Source organism: Amblyomma americanum, chromosome 1 (genome assembly GCF_052857255.1).
Source record: "Amblyomma americanum isolate KBUSLIRL-KWMA chromosome 1, ASM5285725v1, whole genome shotgun sequence".
Taxonomy (NCBI): domain Eukaryota; kingdom Metazoa; phylum Arthropoda; class Arachnida; order Ixodida; family Ixodidae; genus Amblyomma; species Amblyomma americanum.
In genome coordinates, this window is record NC_135497.1 from 425,683,906 (window position 1) to 425,709,102 (window position 25,197).

The 25,197-nt window shown below is 43.6% G+C and overlaps 1 protein-coding gene across 1 annotated transcript in view; it reads left to right on the top strand.

The window, feature by feature from the left end:
• The window catches only part of LOC144103697 (O-acyltransferase like protein-like), a 72,370-nt gene that overhangs the window by 9,756 nt on the left and 37,417 nt on the right, over nucleotides 1–25,197 (top strand). Inside the window, exons 2-4 of the mRNA XM_077636357.1 lie at nucleotides 1,636–1,904; nucleotides 9,332–9,443; nucleotides 12,232–12,346. Coding sequence (XP_077492483.1) covers nucleotides 1,636–1,904; nucleotides 9,332–9,443; nucleotides 12,232–12,346 — 496 coding nt within the window. The remainder of the gene's footprint in view (nucleotides 1–1,635; nucleotides 1,905–9,331; nucleotides 9,444–12,231; nucleotides 12,347–25,197) is intronic.

Genomic DNA, 25,197 nt, shown 5'->3' on the forward strand with positions numbered 1-25,197 from the left:
GCTGTGCTCCGATGTACTCTGCGAAACTGTAGCCTTCTGGAAGTGTCATTCAGGTTAGGCCTGCCTGAGCTTCTTGAGCACGACAACCTGGCGCCTGGTCACCAGAAACTCCAAGGTCATCAACGTGATAAGGCAGCCACTTGAAGCAACCCGACACTCATTAACATTTGAGTTTGTTTGCTCGTTATCCCAATAACGATCGAAGGTTCGGCTCATCCAAGGGCGCCTTTGTTAAAGGCGCTATTTTACTGACATTTGGTTAAATTAACAGGTCTCAGAGATTCACATCAAAATAGCTGTTGAAATGACGCGGCAAGGGTCATTTCCAGCCTCCGCAGAATTCTTCTATCTGTAAGATCAACCTGCTTAATTTATACCAAGGCAACAAAAATGCGGAAGAGGGAAGACATGACTGACCTTTTTTGGTTACTTATCTATGAGGGTACACTCAGTAGTACCCTTTCGAGCGTAGGCGCGGACTTGCTAGGCGGCAGTTTATGTAGTGAGGAGAGCAGCAAAAAGGTCACTTTTTTATGTTTACGAAACTGCACAACACATTACAAGATCCAGCAACACGACAAGAAACGGACTTTAAGGAAGATTGTAACGACACCTATTTTTCTCCTGAAAGATGGCTGTATGACTTCAACATCAGTTTTATTCCAGCGTGAAGGTTTAATTGCTTTTGACAACTTATTTACGTGACCATAAGGTAAAAAAGGAAGTCTCCTTAAAATATGTCGTTGGTTTTGTCTGTCCCAGAAAAGCTGCCGAAATTGTGTATGAAGACCAATCCTAAGGGAAGGAGGGGGGGGGGCGGTAGAAAGAAGCGTCTGAGTAAGTTTGTGGAGTGCACAACTGTGTGGTTTATCGTATTTCTTTGACTCCGGGTCGGGTATACAGCGGACAGATTAGCAGATGCCTAAATGAGAGACTAGTGGAAGAAAGGCGTAATGGGGCAGAACCAAGAAACGGTCACCTGTCAGAGGATTTCCTTGATTGCCCCAGCAAAACTTGCGAGCTTTTGTTGAATGAGTGGACAGATGAAAAAATCGAGCAAAGGTTGACCCATGCGTGAGATTATAGAAGCATGAATGATTCGCAAGAAGGCAGCCGAGTGCGTCAATGCACCGTCAGTTAATATCTCGGATAAGGAAATCGCTTTCCTGGATGGAAATGGCTCGCTCATGCGTTGAGTTCTTCTTCTCTTTGTCTTGTTCTACTTGTTTTAGTATTTATATGCTTCCGTGTCGTCAATAAACTTCATTTGCAAGTTAGCGCTTTGTCCTGTTACTCTCGCATGTCCGCGTCTTCTTGTGCGCTTATATTTTCCACAAAAACTCTCTTTTCGTTACAAGGACAACAATAATACTGCTTAACTTTTATTCCGGAAAGTTTATATTCTCGGAAACTATAACTCTTAGTAGTGTAAAGAACGACAGCATGCATATACTTGTATGTTGTATAAGAAATACGCGGAACCTATAGTGCAGGTTTGAGACTTTTATTATGAATTTAAATTGGTTAGGTAGAACTAACGGCGGTACGTGACTGAAACAAGCCACGTGCTGACGTCCACTGAGGTGTCCTGCATTGGAGCGTTCTCGCAACAGAGCCTGGGCGTCGTCTGCGCAGTGGTGGACGCGACGGCAAAGCCAGAGCCGGGCATCCTAGAGGGCGCCTTCTCGAGCGTCGGCTCGCAGACCGAGTGCCTCAAGGCGCACGCCTTCCTGAACGTGAGCGGAAAGGACTCCCGTCAGAGGCCGTGGCACGTAGGTTTCGTCCAGGGCAGCTTCTGCAAGATCCGCTACCGCATCGGCCTCCGCGAAATCCTCAGTGCCGTCGATGAAGGCCGCGCCTCACCCAACATGCTTGACCTCGTCGACGGTATCCTCGGCGATGACGTGAGTGAGCCTTAGACAGCAATAGATGGAAAAGGATGCGCTTGTGATTTTACTACCATTGTATATAAGCGATGCTCATGCAGAGTCCACTTTCTTTGCATGGCTGCTCAAGCTCGATATGTGGCGGACATCAGACAGTCTTGATATTGCATTTGTGGCACCAGATAGTACCTTTTTCTTGACAGATTCACTGAGAAAACGGACGCTTACTAACAGCGGAAGATCTCCGAAAGAGAATGATAGAAACACTCAGAGTCCCTAAACGCCTGCCTCACGAGCAAGGCTTTACAAAACAACTTTTTCATTAAGACCAATGTTATTCGACGCTGAACATAAAATAAAAAAGGCAAAATTTTTTGATGTCACTTGCGGGTTTATTGCTTTTCTTTTGTTTCGCTGTCCTTCGTCAGCTGTTACTTTCATTCGACAGTCGGACACTGACACGATGTGAGAGATATCCGCGTTCAAATCACGAGGAGCTACTAATACTTGTAGAACAAAATACTGAGTCGAGTAAATAGTCGTCACAAAATAATGCCCCAGTTTTAAACAAACGTATACTTGAGCAGTTGTGTGAAGCTATGCTCTTAATTCAGAGCAGCTGCAGTCGTGATCAGTGCTGCAGTGACGCAATATCGATATCTTTTAACGCACTAGCCTTAAAGGCAACGATGTAAAGAACATGCGGTGCCGGCGTTGTCGGCGTCGGCGTTGTGAGCGAAAAATCACGAGCATGACTCTGCCAGGTGGTGCCCAGAGAGCAACTTAGGCGGCAGGTGGGCCACCTAAGTCACGGGACCTTTCGGCGTCATCACAACCTGTCCACCGGATTTTGAGAAAACTGCCTACCACGGCAGGTGGCAGTTAAAGTAACGATTGGTCGCTCGGGAACAGCAACCTGGGTCGCACAATAAAGTCCACTTCTGGGAGAACTTTCCAGTGCAGGGCAGTAGCGCATCTTTTAACCGTTGCACTACAGCTCTAAAAGGAGAGTGAAGACTCCCAAGGATCTATGAATGTAAATTAGGCAATGACCTTCTCCATACGCCCGACTTAACATATGGCGCTATCGCATCATACCCTTAAGGGGGAGCATAGTGAACCCTCCAATTTTTAATGTTGCACGGTTTGCCGACAGAACAAGGAAAATATTAAATCTTTCGAGACTGCATGCCTATACAAACTAGGACTGCTATAAAATAACGGTCGTTTGGCCCCAGTTCAGTTCCTTTCTTATAATCCGTCTCACTGACTGGCTCTTACTAATAGTAGCAGGACTTTGGCTGAGCAAAGGACAAGAAGTAGAAAGATTAAAGTAAAATAGAACTGAAATATAATTGTTATAATTTACAGGCGTAACGAGACCTACTGATGGCAGTGCGTGTACCTTTTTCCTGAAGTAATTCCTGAGTCAACGTCTCTGGCGGTTCAGTGGCCATGTGACGTTCTGTAGGCTGCCTTTCACGAGGTAGCGTGTTAAATATGCGGCCGCGGAGGTATCATTTCAATGAAAGCGAAAAGAAGGAATGTTTGTCTGCTCAGGTAATTGTGGGGGCTTATTGAAAACAATCGTGCGTACGGTCACAATGTCAAGCCAAAGTTACCGTCACAGACCTACATGTCGCTCTGAGACGTCTTTCTTTAATTGTGATTTGTCCCTGACCGGTCTTATCCCTGATCGATTGATTGATTGATTGATTGATTGATTGATTGATTGGCTGACAGGTAAATGGGTGGATGGGGTGGTAAAATATAGCGAGCGTGGCCCAATCCGCCGCATATGCGTTAGTCCACTATCTGTAGTGGCATATTTGGCCAGCTGCCGCGACGCCACTTCGGTCATCAGTGGTGTAGGCCTGTGAAACAAATTAAAGAGCACCTCGCCGGTGTGGCAAAGAGCACGCCCAATTAAGCTCCGTCTTAAGAGTCTGACGCGATAGTGCATGCAGCTTGTTATTTAGGCACTTAATTACCATTAACAGCGCACAACGCGAAGGCATTGCTGCAGGCTGATGCGCTTCGATTTGCGTGGATGGAAGATGATGAAGGCGACGGCATCCAAAGAACAGCGCGGGATACTGCCAAAGTAAACGAGAGAGCCGGGGCAGTTGGTGAGAACAACGATATTGCAAGAATAAAAGATAGAACGCGATACGTGTCTCAGAACCTGGGCGCGCGCCCCTCCTGCTTGATACAAGAGCGGTGACGTCATAGCTTTGCAGCGCCACAGCGGCGGCCTCCGCGACGAGTGACAACTGACAGCTCCTCTCTCAAGAACGCTCGCCGCCTATTCCGATTTTTCGCTCCCAACGCCGACGCCGGATTTCTGTTACGCGGTACTCTTAACACTGTCGCGTTAATACTCACGCGTGAGTCCTATTTTTGCTAGCGGCTCAAAAAGGACACGGTGACGCGGCAAGGTGATTATTCTTGCAGGCAGTCCATAGCTTTTTTTTTTTTCGTGTGATGCAGCATCGATAAAATCTGGGCGTGGAAGGCAAACGAGGCAACCAATTGCCTGCCAGCTATAGAAAACGTCTACATTCGGCATCAGCGTTTCTGCCGGGCGCTCAACATCTCGTTGTGAGAACTGCCTGGATCCTAGACATGTAGTGTTCCAAATTACAATTTTACTACTATTTATTTAAATGTTATGAGAAATGTACGGAAAGGTGTCTTGCACATAGTTTATACCACCCTCAGGAAAAACAAATGAAAAGTGCATGCTTCGCGGTTAATCTTCTAGTTAAATAAACCAATTATTAACACATTACATGGCTGCATTTAGCTTGTGTGTATATTGGAATTTTCGAGGCAGTTATATACGTGGACTATTCGAGGGAGTAGGAAGTTCACTTCGGACGAGTGTGTTGCAACATATGCAGGATGTTTCAACTCAGACTTTACACAATCTTTAAAGATGGGGCTTTTCAGTTAGAAAAGCGCTTTTTTCGGCATAGCATTGTCAGTGATGAAGTACACCAGAATACAGCTGACTTGCTAACTAACAGCAGGCTTTTCTAACTAATATTGATTAGTTAACTTTCTAACTATTACTTTTAGGCTACTTAATTTTTGACAGGTGTTTAGCTCACTGAAAGCGATATCCATAGAGGTTTTAGAATTCCGATAACGCGGTTACCGTCGGCGCTGTGGCCCAACAAATTTTGGCTGTTGCGAGGATCCAGACGTTCACCGGAGAGGTTGCTTTGCCTGCACGCTTCTCGGAAGCGCATGTATTTTGGCGCGATGAAGCTGAAATTTGTGGGGCGGCAGCGCCGAGAGTAACAAAGTTTTCGAAATTCTAAAAACTGATTAGGGGTATCACAGTGGGCTACACGCATCTCACTAATTAAGCAGCCTAGCATTAATAGCTAAACAGTTTACAAGTTAATATTAGTTAACCAGCCTGCTAGTTAGCACGTCATACCTTTATTCTCATATGCTTCACCGCTGACAATGCTTTATCAAAAAAGGGCTGTTCTATCTCAAAAAGCCTTTTTTTTAAATTGTGTGAAATCTTAGGCGAAATACCGTGTATATGCTTTGAATTTCTTAATAACTCAGCATTATTGAAGGCAACTCCGTGTGTTTTCCCGAAATTTTAAGTGGACAGATCTCATTTATTCACGTCCCATCTCTCCATCACAAATGCCGGTTCTCAAATTACCGAGTGGAACCATATTGAAATGGCGAAAACAGCAAACCAAAACAGAGACTGCTTGGTGTCACAAAGCGTTGACGTCAAAATCGATACCAGAAAAACGCTCGTATCCCATTGAGCCAATAAAGTAGTGAAGGAAAACGATGAGTCCTTTCATAAAATGCCTGAGACGACCTAATGCAAGCCTCACTTTTTTGTTACTGAGGCGGGAAGCGGATATTAATGTGCGAGGAATGTCTCAACTGAGGCCACATAAAGGTCAAATTTTAAGTCAATTTGCGGCGGAATGAAACGTCGCATCATTGTGAAACTTGGTGGAAGTAATCAGGAACAAACGAAAAGCCTACGGAATAAGCTTTCTTAAAATATGATAACTTCGAAAACCCTGGAACTGCCATTTAAGCATCGAAACATTGCTGAGTGGCGTGAACGCAGCTGTAGCATATGACACTTTTTCGTTCTTTTAAGCCGCTCGAAGACAGTATGCCATACTCAGCAGTTGCATTACGTCAGGAAATAATTTTCTCCAGACATCCACCGCCCTGAATGCGTAATTAACAATACGGAGTTGAAAATTAAGACGCAGATATCTCGGAACACAAGCGTGGGAAGAGAATTTCTCCAAATGGGACAATTAGGAAGAGAACTGCTGAGCAGTTTCTGATAAAAATATAAAGAAAAACATATCGCTGGAGGTTTACGCCTTTATTATTGGTAATTAGAGCATTTATAGCAAAAATTATTCTTTCTCTCTGTAGCCCCCTTGTCACAAAACCCATGTGGAAAAATTCATTTCTTGAAATACTGCTAGTTCTTTTCAATGTAATTGCAATTTAGCATAATTTCGAACGCCCCAGTGCATCCAGCAATCTGGCATCGGTCCCACTTGTAGAATGAATCCTACGACCAGCGGCGAGTGCCAGAGGTCTCCTAAATCTTTTCCAGCTACAGAAGGTGACGTCATGTTATTATGAGAAAAGACAGTTCTTTCCTGAGAAGGTCTCCCTACACGGCTTATTTAGATCCGCGCAATGCTTTCCCGCGGGAAACACTGCGACGAAAGAAATTTCCGAGCGCAGCTGTAGGCAATGCTTTCGGCGTATAGTTTATCTTGTGTGGAGTCTGGTCATGAAAACGTATTTCGCCTAAGAGCGAGGCAGTACATGCTTCATATCGGCCCCCCAAAAGCAGTCGCAAACTGCGGTATTTTTTCGTAATGTCTAGTGCGATGGAGAAGCAATAGTTAGAAACAAACCTATTTTCTGAGTGGTTTCCTTTATTACCATAGAATTGCAAGCTGATTTCTAGAATGCATACAGCATGGCTCAGCACTCATACTTCGAAACTATTTACCAACTAAGAGTTTTTGTATTGATGTCGTTACAATTCCTCAGCCTCATGATTACAAGGCAGGCCGATGAAAAGGCCAGCCGCATGATTTTTATGTGGGTCAATCATCTCGCAGTTTTTTCGAAGATAAACAGCGCTGTTACACAACGCAGTCGACGTCTAGTTAAAACATTACCAAGCTCATCTATAGTGCAGTGGTACGTTAGTCTACGTCACTTCATCACAACTCACGCTGAGTTTATAGTATATGCGAAGTTATTATCGGACAATTTGACTGGCCAGAGTAGCTTGGGCGATGACATAACCTGCGTACTCAGTGATCGAGGCCACAGAATGCGGTAGCAGTATATCCAATGGCACTGCAGCGCGTCGACCAATCACAAAATTCAAAGGCGAATACGAGGACAACCAGCGGAAAGGACGCGTTCACAAGCAGCAGAAGTACAGCTAGAAGAAAAATAGCTCGTCGTATCGTGCCGCGATTAATTTTAAGCAAACGTTACACAAGACAGGGCAATGTCCCAATCCCGGTGGTTGAGTGAGGCATACATAACTTGTCACTCAGGGACCAGTTGAGCCACTCGGCAAACCCGTTCGTTTCGGGATTGTTCGCTGCAGAGGGCTTATGACGAACACTGACTTCTCCTCGTCGATGCCTATGCCTGCGGCCGTGACAGTAATAAGGATAACCAAATGTTTCTCTCTGCTTTAGCTGACATAGAATATTAAAAAGCCAACAGTTACCGAAACCGAGGAGCATAGGGGATGTATTTTTTAATAATTTGTGGTATTCTTCAATGGGAGCTTAATAGGGTAACTATTAATAAATGTAATTGATTAGAAATCAGAAGAAGAAACAACCATATTCCGCCGGTGGGATCCGAGACAATGGCCTAATTTAGCATCTGGTGCTTACTGAGCTACGGCGACGGCTGTCCAATCTTCTCCTTTCGAGGGCATTTATGCGTAGTGTAACCGAACCTTGACAGTGATCCCTAGCGCCACTCTCGTGCATAGTGGCGCACGTAGACGTCCCGTTTTGCTGTGAGTGCCAGGTAGGAACGTGACCGAGCGATGAGGGCGGATGCTGTGCGAGAGCTCTCTTATGATACCTACGGCATGAAGACTGCCTGAATTGAGGCCCTCGTTACTGATTTTGCTGACAAGAGAGGGGAAAATGGGGGCTGGTAATGACATACATGATGGAAGCCAAATGTCACCGAGACCAAGGAGCATAGGTGATGTATTTTTTAAGTATTGGCAGCCTTCATCAATGGACTGTTTATTACAAAGCAGAAGAAAAAAGAATCATATCTCAGCGGTGGGATCCGAAACCACGAACTGCGACTTTTGCATCCAGTGCATGCTCTACCAACTGAGCTCCAGCAATGGATGTGCAGTGTTCTGCTTTCGAGGGTATTTATGTGTAGCGTGACCGAACCTTGAGCGTGCTCACCTGTGCCGCCGGGTTTTTATCAGGTATATAGTGGTCTAAAGTTCCCAGGCCACAGGGTCTGCTTTCGATTGGTATAGTCAGACATTCACGAAACCCCCCCGGCCCAAAATCTTTGTAGAGGATTGGAGAAGTATCATTCTCTCCTCTGAGAACCTTGATAGCTTTATTTCTATCATAAGTGGCAGGACATGCCGCTGAAAAGCAAGCCCTGAGGCCTATGAATTTTGATTAACCCTGTACGTGATCCAACGGTGACGACGGAAGCTGTGCGAGAATCTTCTTGTGACACCAACGGCCAGAATCGAGGGCGTCGTTAGCGGTTGAGCACAGAAGAGAAGGGAAAGAGGGGCTCGTCATGACATACACGACGGAAGCTTCCGTGAGCGCACGCACTCTCGAGGTTCGGTTACACCACACATAAGTATACCCCCAAAAGCGGAAGAATGGACAGCTGTCACCCTAGCACTGTTGGCAGAGCACAGGATGAGAAATTCTGAGGTCGTGGGTTCGGGTCCGAGCGGCAGCATGCGGTTGTTTTATTTTGTCCTCCTTTCGAATTAATCATCTCTATATATATTTACCCTTTCATTCTACCATTGATGAGGACCACAAATTAATATTTTTTAAATACCTTCCATGTGCTCCTTGGTTTCGGTGACTGTTGGCTTCCGTCAAGTGTGTCACAACGAGCCCCTCCTTTCTCTTGCGTTGTCTGCACATTCAATATTCAGGTTCTTTGTAACTTTGTATGTTTTGTACAGGAAATTTTGTTTTTATAATTTTTATACATGTTCCTTTCTCACCACATCCCCTCTGTATTGTCTTTGGCCTAAAATAAATAAAATAACATGAAATGTCAAGCGGAATCAGCCATCATGCTTCCACTAGTGCAATTGTTTGTCCTGGTTTTCTTTTTCTTTTCCTAGCGTGTTGTAACATTACATTTTTTCCTCGCAGCTTTACCTTCTAGGAGAGATCGAGAACGTCGTTGAAGACTTTCCCGGTTTCTTCGGAATGTGCGTCCCGTCCGCCTGCTCGGCGAATGACATTCAGTCTGTCTTCAACTTCAGTAAGAAAACATTTACTCGCATTGGAAACAACTACAATGGATTTGCGCCCGCCAGTAATCAAGCTGGGTGCAATTTAAGACTAGCTTTCAATTCGTTTTTCGTTTGCAGCTAGCACAAGTAATCTAAAGCTCTACTTCTGAGTTAGTGATTAACAAAACAGGATCCGGATAGAGTAATGAAACACATACCTCACGACGGTTCTATTTGTAGTTATGGAAAATTCTGGAGAATTCAAAGGGCTCTCACACGACGGGAAGAGATTTTTTTGAGCGAACGCTCTTCTGCCCCTCCTCCCCGGGTTTCAGCGCAGTCTGTGCGTGAAGCCTATGTATGAGTAGCAAATGTAACTGGCTCACTGCGCTCACGTGCTTGGAGTAGGCGGTCGCGTCCACCTACTAACTGAGGAAGGTATTCGCCTTTACTTTTCTTAAAACCAGCGGGAGGTTCAGTCTCCGCTGATTTTGAGAAAATGAAAAGCGTGTAAATGCCTCTCTGCGTCAGTAGACACATCGACCGCACTCGGAGGTGCGTGGTGATGATGTCCGGCTAGAAAAAAGCGTGCTTTCGCACAATACTTCATGCTTACTAACGCTTAACCGCTAGCCATTATTTTCACCCGAGAAATATTGAGGTAAATTGCGTTTGTCAGTTCAATTTAAAACCGAAATTTTTTTTAAGAAATTGGAGAGGCTCGAGCGCGAACTCTCGGAGTGTTTGGCATGAAATCGCCCACTGGGAACACCACCGATCCGCGCGGGCTGGCTGCGGCATGCAGGCGCTCGAGTCGTAGTAACTATCGGCAAAAAGACCGAAGCGCAGCATACTTTACGTGCGTTAATCTATAAATAGTAACACACCGTTCAGTTAGGCTAGTTGGCCAGTTCACTGTAATTATTAACTGCCTCAAGCATCTGACAGTTTGTCCTTTTTTTCCTCTTGTTATTATCCAAAGAGTCGACTTGCCAATTAGGTCATCCTTAGCGGTTCCTGTTTCTAGCCTTTAATATCTGCTATCTGCATTTTCTCGGTCCACCTTTTTGTGCTAGTTAGTAAGCTTTAAACGGCAATCACCCAACTACCTTAGTAGGAGTGCTTATGATAATGCTCGACGCGAACCCGTACAAAAGGAAAAAAAAATTGGCGGTGGTTTAGCTCTGGTTAAACCCGGAGTGACGCGATAGCTACAGCTGGCCGAGTGGAGCTTGATCAGTTTAATTACAAAGTCAGTGTTTCGCCGCTCCGTTTCGCTGGGCGTTCCTTCTTCATCTTCATCGCAATTGACACTGCGCATGAGCACAGCTCTGGCAGCTCGGCTTCGCCTGTGCGCCGCGCCGCCGGCAGCAGCAGAAGCTCCCCACCACGTGGCTGGTCATGTGAGCAACCACGTGGTGGTGGCGACGCCGCCACGCCGTTGGTGCGCCGCTACCGTCACGTGGCGCTGCCACGGTCACGTGCCACCGCCACGCTGAAGGCTCTAAATGCTACCGTAATGTAACTATCGCTACAATAATTTGTTCAGTCGGCTTTGAGCGCCGCTGCTGACAACCCGCATGCTCAACAGATCGCTTGCGCGATGATCGTATAAGCAACTCTTAGGGAAGAGAAAAGCGACGACAGCTCTTTAGCTACTTGGTATATGTGGTTCTTATTATATTATTATGTGGTATATGTGGTGACCATAGGCGCGAAGGGCTCAACACACTGCTCTCTCTTCACTGGTACTCCTTTTGTTCCCCTCCCCACGTGTACGGTAGCAAACCAGGCATTAGGCTTGACTAATTTCTTGCCTTTCTTCTGCTCCCCTCATTTTGTCTGCTTATGCTCCACCGGTGTCCGGCGGGGTGGGTTCCCCTCCAATGAACCGGGCAAAAAAGCCGATAGTCTTTTCGCCATGCTTTGGCTAAAAACACGGTGAACTGTGGTTCTTTAATGCGTTGTACTGGCTGCGGCCTTGTGCAACGGTTGCGCACCAATCCTGCGTGCGAGCCAGCCGTTCTTCGCGGCAATGAATTGTGCTAGAGCCATTACCTACTGAATGCACCCTTGATATCTCAGCACTGTCACCTCAGCGCTCATGTGAAGAACGCTATGGCAAGCAGCAAAAACGTCCAAAGATTACATTTAGGAGACGATGAATTATAAGCGTACCATGCAGGTTAATTACAGAAAAAAAAAACTGATGGCTGCCTCCCCAGACGGCAGAAACAAACTCAAAATGTTCTTGCTCCTCATTTGAGCAACTGGGATATATTCTTTGCATAAGCTTCCAACTGACTTGTGAGATAAACGCATTCACTCTTAAGAACTGACTATACAAGAAGACAGAGTTAATTTGAAGTACATAGGAGAGGCCTTCGTCCTGCAGTCGACGCAGTTAGGCTGATAACGATGATGAAATGTCAACACTTCAATGCAGAAAACAACACCTGTCATTGAATCTTTGAACGAGTTAGTTTTGACAAAATGGAAACGGCGCGAATTTTCGACATACATAACAGCAGAGAAAACATTTGAACTGAACCGATTGAAACAATAATGGAAGTAGAGCACCGGTACAGCCATTTATTTTTTGTGTGTGTCTATGTCTGGAAAATTCGGGCCACAATCGCTCCTGTAGATGAATCTGAGAAGTAAAATGGCACAAATTTAGACATACCTGCAGCCTCAACGGGCTGCTTTCTGTAGCATAATTTCAAAGGAAAAATTTGCCTTTACAATAGATGAGAGACAAACCATTTTTTTTCCTTCCTTCATTGCTGGTTACACTCATTCCCTCTGTCTGCACAGTTACGCCAATTGTGAAAAGCTTCACCAATATCACCATATCGGTGCAAGTGACCGCCTGCAAAACTCGCGAAGAAGTGGAAGCCATCGACTGGACTCCGTCTTTTTTTTGCGCAGTGTAAGTACCCCCTTCAAAGTGTAACAACAAGGCACGCGCTAATTACAGAAACTTTCATGTGGTACCAAGGGCTAATAGGTGCCATGCCAGTAAGGCTACACCGTACTGCTTTGGACAACACCAATTGGTTTCTAGAGACATTCGAACCGGAATATATTGCACTCGATAGGAGTCACAAAGTAGTTTGATGTATCGATAGTTCGACATATAAAATTCGAATACATAGCACCCACGCTAGCGATGTGGTTCTTGCAGGGACGTGCCACATGCCGGCGCTGGTTGTGAACCAGTTGCTGCTCGGCGAAGTATGCCTAACCTGCTCCGAATCGAAACCTGAGAGGACGCTTTTTTGGAACTAGCCACTGTCTATTACGACATGTCTAATCCTGCTACCAGTAAACTATAAATACAATATTCGCTAATTAAAATTAAGGTAAAGTTGTATTTCACAATGCCTTCAGCAGCGAAGCACGCGGGCGAGGACCACCGCTAGACTTTTGCGAGTTAGGTTGATTTCACCACATGTGGGCGACGTAGCTTAAAAAATTAGTACAAGAGACCAACCGCCACCATCATTCACATCCTGAGTACAGCTCGCCCCGTGGGCTCACAGCGTTAACGCTGCTAGCAGGTGCCCAAGGCCGCGCAGCTGACCCGTCTCTGCGTGCGAAAAGTGATCAAAGAGCGCCATTATAAAAGAGCGCCACATGAAGGGGAGTGGTGCACAGTTGGATATATTGAATGAGCGGCGAATTCGCATTTCGATATACTGCGCAACTTTCTTATACCTTCACACAGACTTTTCAAGGGGATAATCTGAGTGTTCGATACAGTCAATAATTCAAAACATCCAGATTCGACATATCCGTACCCGACTGTATCTGCATGAGAATCCGAGAGAGCATTACTGCTGTCGACCTCGCAGCCTGGGCATGAAAGCGTGAAAAAAAGTATTGCTGGAATATGAAACATAGCTAGAAAGAACGTGCTGTCAAGTGCTAGGCATTGAAGCATATAGCGCACTTGAAGTTAGAAAGAAAGCGAACAAACAAAATTTCGCCTATAGCTGTAAATGGAAGGCATACATTCTTTTTGCGGGCAATTTTTCAATCCAAAAATTTGTTTTCAGCTTGAAAAGCAATGGACTGATAATGCCGTCTTTATAAATTTTTTTTAGATTCGGGTGATGCTACACTATCTTACGTTCCTTTCTGTAGGGGAGAAGTTCGTGTGGATAATTCGGGCTGTAGTAGCACTTGTGCACGCCTTTACGAGCCAATGAAAAGCTTGCGCTAAGGTTGATGACACCTGCGCAAAGTGCAGGTCATCGGCATGAAGCACACATGCTTACTACGTGCTCTGCACCTGTTCCGGCACAAAGCGCTTCTCGGAAACTTCTGGTATAGGCAGTGACTTTGAAAGTTCTCCCGCGTATACATGATGGTTATTGAATTGTTGCACTACGCTGCCGTTATAATGAAGCATTATGAAGCATTATGACGGGGACCAGGATCCTTTCACGCTGTTTTACCAGATTTTAGTCCTAGCTCCTATTTTTGACAAAGGTACTAAAATCAAACTTGAAATCTGTCTGCCCTTATTACTTAGTTACGCATTGTTACGAAGCGTAGCTGCATATATATATATATATATATATATATATATATATATATATATATATATATATATATATATATATATATATATATATATATATATATATATATATATATATATATATATATATTAGCAGACATGTTAAAGGAAATGAGGGGCCCGTTTGACAAATTTATGAAGGGAGCCAACAGTCACCGAAACCAAGGTGCATAGGGGAACGTTAATTTTTTTTTGTGTTATGCTTATAAGTCGGATAATAATACTTAGATTATTAAATCGCTATATCACTATATATATATATATATATATATATATATATATATATATATATATATATATATATATATATATATATATATATATATAGTGGCGCTGGTGAGTTCGCTTACACGTAAAAACATAAATACCCACGAAAGCAGCAGATTGGGCAGCCGTCGCCGTAGCTCAGTTGGTAAGAGCACCGGACGCGATATTCGGAGGTCGTGGGTTCGGATCCCACCAGCGGCATGGTTGTTTTTTGTGCTGCTTTATAAGTAATTTTCTTTAAAAAAACTAATTCATTGGCACTAGATATTAAAAAAATAGAAACATTCCACTATGCACCTTGGTCTCGGTGACGGTTGGCTTCCTTAATATGTTTGTCAAACGAGCCCCTCACTTCATTTGCATTGTCTGCTAATAGCTTAACGGGGGTCTCGGTTCTGGCAGTCTTGATGCCATAGGTAGCAAAAGAGGGCTCTCACACAGTTTCCGCCCTCGCCGTTAGATGACGTTCGACGTCACACTTGCGGTATTACAGGACGTGCTACGTCCACCTCTATGGACGAGGGTGGCGCTGGTGAACACTCTCAAGGTTCGCTCACACGCAAAAACATAAATACCCACGAAAGCAGCAGATTGGACAGCTGTCGCCGTAGCTCAGTTGGTAAGAGCACCGGACGCGATATTCGGAGGTCGTGGATTCGGATCCCACCGGCGGCATGGTTATTTTTCTGCTGCTTTATAAGTAATTTTCTTTAAAAAAAACTAATTGATTGGCACTAGATAGTAAAAAAAATGGAAACATTCCCCTATGCACCTTGATTTCGGTGACTGTTGGCTTCCTTAATATGTTTGTCAAACGAATCCCTCACTTCATTTGCATTGTCTGCTTATATATATATATATATACATATATATATATATATATATATATATATATATATATATATATATATATATATATATATATATATATATATATATATATATATATATATATATATATGACGAAAGTAGGTTGCATTGGTTCCGAAGGATAAAGGTTTAAGAGGAGTGGGCACTTCTACAGAGACAGATTTATTTATCAACGTTTCGACCGCGCTGCGGTCTTCTTCAGGACTGTAGTGGTATCGGGTAAGATGGACGTTTTAAGTTTGTGAGCAGCAGAGGAGGGAGAAATGAGTGTAACAAGCAAATAGCAACAACAGTTGAAAAAATTAAACAAAAAAAAATTGGGGTGCGGGGAGCAGACAGGGACAAAAATTGGGGAGGAAGAAAAATAACAAGAAAAGAAAAAAGAGGGGAACTAGTAAGGAAGGACCGCCAAAAAAGGAGATGGCGAAACCGGAGAAAGGGAGAGGAAGGCGGTGCGGGGGACATGGGCAGTGTGGCAACCACAGGCGTACGAAAGCGAAACGTGCAAACAAGGTACAGAAACAAAATGCACAAACACAAAGATGGGCGCCACTGCAGATGCCTGGCCAAAAAGGCGCCGCTGCGCAAATGACACTGGCAGCGACGAACAGGCCAAACCAGGCGCCTTTTGGGGCGTCTCACTAATTTCCCGTGAGCCGAAGGCTGGAAAGTTAGGGAAGGAGTGCGCTACGTTGTAACGAGCACATGTGTAAGAACTTACACAGGGGGTCTGGGTTTCACTGAACAGTGCATCCCTCTCTCTGGGCGGGTCGTTGAACCTACTTCGTCGGGAATACTTGTTTGTAGTGGAGGGGGGCCGCGCTGTGTATAAAAATTTCAAGTTGTCGTAAAAAAGTAAGGAAGGAGCGTCAAAGCTTATCAATACTGCACAGGGCAGGATAGTGTAAGTAAGGAGGGGTTTCCCTGGGATATACACTAGCAGTTATAAGGGCTATATCGGAGTTAGCGAATTAACGTGAAGTGTAGTATTATTTTGTTTAGAGGTCGTGAATAAAAGAAAGAGTGCCAGGCTTTTCGTTAAGACCTTCATGAATAGTATTGAACTTGTGGATAAAATAGGATTCACGTTGTTTACGCTCTCGCCTGGTTTTGAAGCCCCCTTGAATAATTGTTACTTTTAGATGGTCAAAAGGGTGTCCTACTGAGTTTACATGTTTGGATAGGGGAAGATTTGGAAGATACTTGGTGTCTGCGCGGTGATTGTTAAATCGAATGCGGAATGCAGTGTTTGTCTGTCCTATGTATTGCTGGTTACACACGATGCATTAAAGAAGGTAAATAATGTTTGATGAGTCGCAGTAAAAGTTGCCGTTGATTGAATGCTGGAAAACTGATTTCGTACTCGTTACGGAACACGTAGTCTGCATGTGTCTGCAAACTTTACCACAGGGGTGACAGCCATATTTCGGGGTCTTGTGTTCCTTGGAGTGGACTAGATGGTTCTGAATGCTTTTGGAACGCCTGTATATCACGCGTGGTGCGCAAGTAAATATAATCCATAGTCGCTGACTTTGCTGGAGAATATTAAAATGCTTATTAAGCATTCTGTTTATATTCGGTGCGTTACAGTTAAATGTGAGAATAAGGTATGTAGGGTAATCATTTCGGTTATCTCTTCGGTGTCCCTGGATTATTTGACTACGGTTCAGATTTGAAGCTCTGCTTTTGGCGTCATCAATAAGGGAACGTGGATAGCGCTGTGTGAAGAGCATGTTGCGCATCTGTTCGGAGTTGTCATGGAAGTCTAGGTCATTAGAGCAGATTCTTCGAAAGCGATGGGTCTGCAAATAAGGGATGCTGGTTTTGCAGTGACGGGGATAGGCGCTTAGAAAATGTAGATATTTTTGAGAGTCTGTTGGTTTTCTATAAACGGTTGTACGAACTGACCCCTTGTCCACCAGAATATCAACATCAAAAAATTGATTTGACTGGTTGAGTAGGTGTGCGTAAACTTCATGTCTGGGTGTACGGAGTTGAAACTGTCAATGAAATGGATAAGTTGCTCTTCTGTGTTTGTCCATATTATAAAAATATCATCCAAATAGCGCTTGTAAAATTACGGCTGAATTGGACAAGAAGAAAGAAATTTTGACTCTATATGATGCATGAAGATGTTGGCATAATTTGGGGCCATTCTTGTTACAATACCGGCGTCACTTACTTCAACATAATATTGAAGATCAAATTCAAAGCTATTATATTCTAACATAATTTTGGCTAGTGTTCCTAAAACGTTTTCGCTTGGATATTCATGAGGTATCTGCTGTTCATAAGATTCTAGAAGGGCTGCAATGCCATTGGCTTTGGGAATGTTAATGTATAAGGATGTTAGATCCATGGTCAAAAGAAAGGCTCCTTCAGGTAATGTTATATTTTCTATCTGGCGGAGAAAGTGGTTTGTATCTTTGATGTAGGACGGATGTGTGGCTGGAATGTGGCTAATTAGAGTGTCAATGTACATTGATATTGGTTTTGTGATGGTGCCTATTCCTGAAATAATTGGCGGTTCAAGAATACCGCATTTACGCAATTTAGCGACCATATAAAAACGACCAGGAGAAGGATGGGTAGCTGTGAGTGCCTTACATATTTTCGGGGAGATTTCATTGCGTTTTGTGAGGTGGAGGAGGATATCAGATATAGATTTTGAGTGCTCGTCGGTGGGGTCGAAATGAAGTTGTTTATAAAAATTATTATCAGAAAGCTCTCGGATGCCTTCTGCTATATAGTCTTCCGTGTTCAAGATAACAATGCCTCCACCCTTATCAGCTGGCTGTATGACGATGTCGGTAAGGTTGCTGAGCGCTTCTAGAGCAGTACGTTCTCTTTTAGGATGATTGTCTGGTCCTAACTTGTGGTTTTTAAAAAATTTCAATAATGTCATTTTGAACTGCCTTAATATAGATATCCAAGTGTTCTACCGCCCGATGTTCGGAGTCCAATTTTGGTTTGCTGGATGGAAGTCCGATTTTTGGTGGGGGTTTTCGGGCTTATCAAAGAAGTATTCTCTCAGGCGAAGTTTTCTGGCGAAGTCGTCAAGATCTTTCAGGGGATTGGAATTCATTGTATTTGCCTGCGCGGGGGCTAAAAGTCAGCCCTCTAGAAATGGACGACTCGCTCATACTCTGTGAGCGGTGTTAGAGATAGATTGGTGATGTTGTCTACACTGTGATGGCCCTGTTTTGAGAGGGTTTTCCCTTGGCTGACCTTTGACTGGTGATAGCGGGGTGGGGAGAATTTGATCCAACCGCACTTAGTACTTCTTTGAGCCATTCGTCATGGGGAACATTGTTCCGTGTAAATTTTCTATTTTTGATGATGCCTATTTCTGAAGTTTTTTTTTTGTCTTGAAACGTTCTAGTTCCTCGACCTCCAGCACACACACAAGAAGATTATTCCGAGCCCGACGCTCCTCTGTTCCCAGTATCACCGAAGCTTTCTCAGAGTGCCGTATTTTGATTTTCAGTAACTCTAGGGAAGCTGATTTTGATATGTCGTTCGATTTCTTTTCGTTCCGTTTCTTCCATGGAACGACATATCAAAATCAGCTTCCATAGAGTTACTGAAAATCAAAATACGGCACTCTGAGAAAGCTTCGGTGATACTGGGAACAGAGGAGCGTCGGGCTCGGAATACTCTTCTTGTTTCTGCGCTGGATGCCGAGGAACTAGAACGTTTCAAAACAAAACAAAAACTTGAGAAATATGCATAATCAAAATGAGAAAATTTACACGGGACAAAGTTCCCTATGACGAATGGCTGAAAGAAGTACTAAGTGCGGTTGGATCAAATTCTCCTCACCCCGAGATCTCTCAGTTAAACGTCAGCCAAGGGCAAACACTCTCAAAACAGGGCCATCACAGTGTAGACAACATCACCAGTCTATCTCTAACACAGCTCACAGAGTATTAGCGAGCCGTCCTATCTAGAGGGCTGACTTTTTGCCCCCGCACAGGCAAATACGATGATTTACAACTCCCTAAAAGATCTTGACGAATTCGCCAGAAAACTTCGCCTGAGAGAATACTTCTTTGATGATCCCGAAAACCCCCACCAAAACTCGAACTTCCACCCAGGAAACCAAAATTGGACTCCCAACATCGGGCGGGAAAAACACCTGGATATCTATATTAAGGCAGTTGAAAATGACATTATTGAAAATTTTAAAAACCACAGGTTAGGACCAGACAATCTTCCTAGAAGAGAACGTACTGCTCTAGAGGCGCTCAGCAACCGTACCGACATCGTCATACATCCAGCTGATAAGGATGGAGGCATTGTTATCTTGAACAGGGATGACTATATAGCAGAAGTCATCCGATAGCTTTCTGACAATAATTTTTATAAACAACTTCATGTCGACCCCACCGACGAGCACTCAAAAGCTATATCTGATATCCTCCTCCACCTCACAAAACGCAATGAAATCTCCCCGAAACTATGCAAGGCACTCACAGCTACCCATCCTTCTCCTGGGCGTTTTTACATGCTCCCTAAATTACATAAAGCCGGTATTCTTGGACCGCCAATAATTTCAGGAATCGGCACCATCACAGAACCAATATCAAAGTACATTGACACTCTAATTAGCCACATTCCAGCCACACATGTATCCTACATCAAAGATACAAACCACTTTCTCCGCCAGATAGACTATACAACATTACCTGAAGGAGCCTTTCTTGTGAGCATGGATGTAACATCCTTATACAAAAACATTCCCCATGCCGACGGCATTGCAGCCCTTTTAGAATCTTATGAACAGTTGAGACCTCATGAATCTGCAAACTGCGTTAGAATATAACAGCTTCGAATTTGATCTTCAATATTATCTACAAGTAAGTGACGCCGGTATTGGAACAAGAATGGCCCCAAATTATGCCAACATCTTCATGCATCATATAGAGTCAAAATTTCTTTCTTCTTGTCCAATTCAGCCGTACTTTTACAAGCGCTATTTGGATGATATTTTTTCTAATATGGAAGAACACAGAACAACAAATTATCTATTTCTTTTACAGTTTCAACTCCGTACATACAGACATAAAGTTTGCGCACACCTACTTAACGAGTCAAATCAATTTTCTTGATGTTGGCATTCTGGCATGTTGGCATTTTCTTGATGTTGGCACTGCTTAAAGAAAACCAACTGACTCTCAAAAATATATACATTTTCAAAGCGCCCATCCCCGTCACTGCAAATCCAGCATCCCTTATTCGCAGGCCTATTGTTTTGAAGAATCTGCTCTAATGACCTTGACTTTCATGATAACTCCAAACACATGCGCAATGTGCTCTTAACACAGCGCTATCCACGTTCCCTTATTGATGACGCTATAAGCAGAGCTCCAAATCTGAACCATAGTCAAACACTTCGGGGACACCGAAGAGATAACCGAAATGATTACACTACAAACCTTAATCTCACATTTATCAATAACGCACGGAACATAAACATAATTCTTAATAAGCATTTTAATATTCTCCAGCAAAGCCAACGACCATATAATATATTTACATGCGCACCCCGCGTGATTTACAGGTGTGCCAAAAACATTCAGAACCATCTAATCCACTCCAAGAAGCTCAATTCAACAAAATATGGATGCAATCTCTGTGGTAAAGGTCGTTGCAAAGGTTACAAACGCATGCAGACTAAGTGTTCCGCAACGAGTACGAGGTCAGTTTTCCAGCATTCAATCAACGGCAACTTTGACTGCGACTCATCAAACATTATTTACCTTCTTTAATGCACCGTGTGTAACCAGCAATACATAGGAGAGACAAACACTGCATTCCGCATTCCATTTAACAATCACCGCGCAGACACCAAGTTTCTCCCAAATCTTCCCCTATCCAAACATGTAAACTCAGTAGGACACCCTTTTGACCAACTAAAAGTAACTATTATTCAAGGGGGCTTCAAAAACAGGCGAGAACGTGAACGTGAATCCTATTTTATCCACAAGTTTAATACTATTCAAGAAGCTCTTAACGAAAAGCCTGGTACCTTTTCATTCATTCACGACCTCCAAAAAAAACTAACAGTACACTTCTCGTAAATTGGCTACCTCTGATATACCCTTTATAACTCCTAGTGTATATCCCAGGCAATCATACCCCTCCTTATTTACACAATCCTGCCCCGTGCAGTATTGATAAGCTTTGAGGTTACTTCCTTACTTTTTTCCGACAACTTGAAATCTTTATACACAGCGCGGCCCCCCTCCACTACAAACAAGTATTCCCGACGAAGTAGGTTCAACGACCCGCCCAGGGAGAGGGATGCACTGTTCAGTGAAACCCAGACCCCCTGTGTAAGTTCTTACACATGTGCTCGTTACAACGTAGCCCACTCCTTCCCTAACTTTCCAGCCTTCGGCTCACGGGAAATTAGTGAGACGCCCCAAAAGGCGCCTGGTTTGGCCTGTTCGTCGCTGCCAGTGTCATTTGCGCAGCGGCGCCTTTTTGGCCAGGCATCTGCAGTGGCGCCCATCTTTGTGTTTGTGCATTTTGTTTGTGTGCCTTGTTTGCACGTTTTGCTTTCGCACGCCTGTGGTTGCTGCGCTACCCATGTCCCCCGCACTATCTTCCTCTCCCTTTCTCTCGTTTCGCCATCTCCTTTTTTGGCCGTCCTTCCTTACTAGTTCCTCCTCCCCATTTTATTTTCTTTCTATTTTTGCTTCCTCCCCTATCTTGTTCCTGTCTGCTTCCCGCAGCCCCATTTTTATTTTTGTTTAATTTTTTTCAACTGTTCTTGCTATTTGCTTGTTACACTCCTTTCTCCCTCCTCTGCAGCTCACAAACTTAAAACGTCCATCTGACGTGATACCACTACAGTCCTGAATAAGACGGCACCGCGGTCGAATCGTTGATAAATAAATGTTCCTCTGTAGAAGTGCCCACGTCTCTTAACCATATATATATATATATATATATATATATATATATATATATATATATATATATATATATATATATATATATATATATATATATATATATATATATATATATATACATATCCTCATTAAGAGTGACACTAAGAGTGACACGTGCCTCGGAAGCAGCCCATGTCGGGCATTGCATGGCGGCAAAAAATAACCGCAAAGCTGGCTGCCTTTGCAGTAACTCTGAGTTCGCGCTCTAATTCCTTGAAGTATTATACGGACAAATGAGCTAGTTCATAAGTAGTCGTAGAAAAGAACAGGGCAAACAGACAAAAGACAAAGGAATCTCAAAAGTGTGGTTGTCGTTCTTTGCTTCGCCTTTCGTCTGCTCGCACTGCTCTACTCACTTCCTCTATGTTTTTTTTTTATTTTCCCTTAAAACGTGGATTCACCTTGACTTCTGTCGAGTTCATGTAAACGTAACAAGTATAAGTTCGCCCAGAGTTCAACCACGCGTCAAAAATATATAGCATATTGCTAATATGCCACAAAATGGTCGTTTGAAGAGCGCTTTTTTTGGCTTATTTATTTATTGACATCACAAATACCACCGTTGGGTCATTGCGTGAGAGGTGGGTCTTGACTGCATGTCGATTTTTTTTTAATGGATACCAAGGAGTGTGCTGAGGATTAGTGTGGTGAACTGCATATGCACGAAAGCAGTTAAGGCGATTATATTAGCAAACACTCCTTGCTCAGAAAGGATGACACAAATTAGCATTAGAAATTAGAAGATTGCCGCGTATTATAATAACGATATCCTGGCAGTGCGGCGTTTTTGGATCAAGGCTACTTTGCCCCTCTTTTTCCATCATGACTACTAATAGAAGAAATATTATAGCATAACAACTAGCCACCTACTTTACAAAACATGAAATGGATGGCGTGGATTGTTTTGTTATTTTTTAGCATAAGCAATGGTCTTGTTAGTAGAAACAAGAAAGGTTCACCTTAGATGTGAACGCGTTGCCCCAGAACAATATATAGTCACCCACGAGCTCACTATTTAACCAAGTCCCTTTTCCTTTTGCAATTTACATGTGCCCTCCACGTTAGTTGACACTTGTAGACATGAGCCGCACCGCAGTGGCTCAGTGGTTACGGTGCTCGGCTGCTGACCCGAAAGATGCGAGTTCGATCACGGCCGCGCCGCTCACATTTCGATGGAGGCGAAATTCAATAGGCCCGTGTTCTGTGCGACGTATGTGCACGTTAAAGAACCCCAGGTGGTATAAATTATCCAGAGTCCACCAGTACGACACCCCTCATAGCCTGAGTCGCTTTGGGAGGTTATACCCTATAATCCAAACCAGAAAACTTCTAGATATCAGGCAATATTTTCCTGCGCTATTTACTTTGTGTGTTTTTCTTTATACAAGCTAGGTTATCTTGTTATCGAACCATTTCCTTTGAATGTCTTTTTCGCCTCAAGAATATTCTAAATAAATTAATCCTACCATTCCTGCAAAATGCGGCAATATATAACTGATGCAACGTTTTGCATCGAGTTTGCCTTATAATATCACATCTATTAAAGAACGAAAGAAAATGGCTGTGCGAAGGTTCATTATAAGCCCAGGACGAACGTTAAAAATGTCTAGTTTATTCAAGCAATGTTTTATTCCCTAAATTCGACGGTGACCTACAGGACAAGCCCGATAGTTTGTCGTCTAACGAAAGCCGCGGCTGTTTTTTTTTTTGCACCTATGTGCCGGACGTTACAATTGTGGACCATATGAAAGGCAACACAGCAGTGCGTGCCATGTAGCCTTGATAGTTATTTCTAGAGGTACTCTGTGCTGCGCTTAGAAACAGGCTGGAGCGAGGGATGCGATGCCATTAATTTCCAGCACTTTCTTCGCAGCTGGCAAAACAATGGGCGCATGGCTTCAGGGGAAACAATACCGGAAAACACAAAAGGGGAACGATCGCCGCCAACTCAGCACATGCGCTTTTGCGAAGTGATAAATGTCACTGTTTCCTTTACATGTTATATTTCATACGTGCTCTCTCTTTCCCGACACGGTGTTTTCGGATACCGACACTGCTGTGCTGCCAACATCCTCCATAGCACATCCTCATTACATCCTCAATACAACGATTACATTTGCGGTCGAATAGGTATGCGTGGTGGCCGTGACAGCTGCAATCTATTCTAAACGCGATTACCAACAGATGTGTTGAACCAGTTCCCACGTGTCGAGGCAGACTCAGAAGTTATGTATGTTATAAGCCACCTTGAAGTATTTTTATACTACGTAGTCCTTCTAGCAAATACACCATGATCAGAGACTTCCCAAGAAATGCTAGAATTCGCCTCATTTCGGAAGCATTGTCCTTGGATGAGATACGAATGTCAAAATATTGAAATAACAGCCTCCTTGGATCTAGGGTGCATAAAGTCATAACGATGCCAACTCAAGCAGCGATGGCCATTGGGGCAGTTCTTGATCTTTCTCTTTGAAATAAGGACAACACAGTTCTTGGGGCCAGTATTCTAAATTGCAGTACTAGTGCCGGTCAGGTAAACACATGAAATCATTTCCCACACGAATAGCCGAAGTAGACCGGGCAGCTTCGTCCACATCCGTTCGTTCCATCATTTCTGTGTCCGTGGTTATAACCTTTCGGTTCCAACTAACATGAAGTGGATCAGACATCCGTTTTTTCGCGAGTCTTTTTATACCCAGAAACTCTAGACAAGCGCATGTTTTCAACGGGAAGTTGTTCCTGAGCGAATTTTTGGCATATTGTAAGATCGCACCATAACACTCAATATATCCGCAGATCCCTCCTCGAGACGCTATTGCTATTTACTGTTATTTATTGTCCCAAAGGCACGCCTTTGATTTTATATGTCAGTTTTAACTATTCGGTGCGAGCACATGACAAACTTTAAAGGCAAGATTTTGCTACGCATCGGAAGGTTCCGCCATTACGTTGAATATTTCCTTGAAGTACCTTACAATATTATACAGCTGCCTCTTGGTTTTACTCAAATGCAGATATGTATCGTTGAAAACTGCTTTTCCAAGTAACTTGAAAAAACACCAGTCATTAAAGACAAGGGACAAGAGAAGGAGTGTT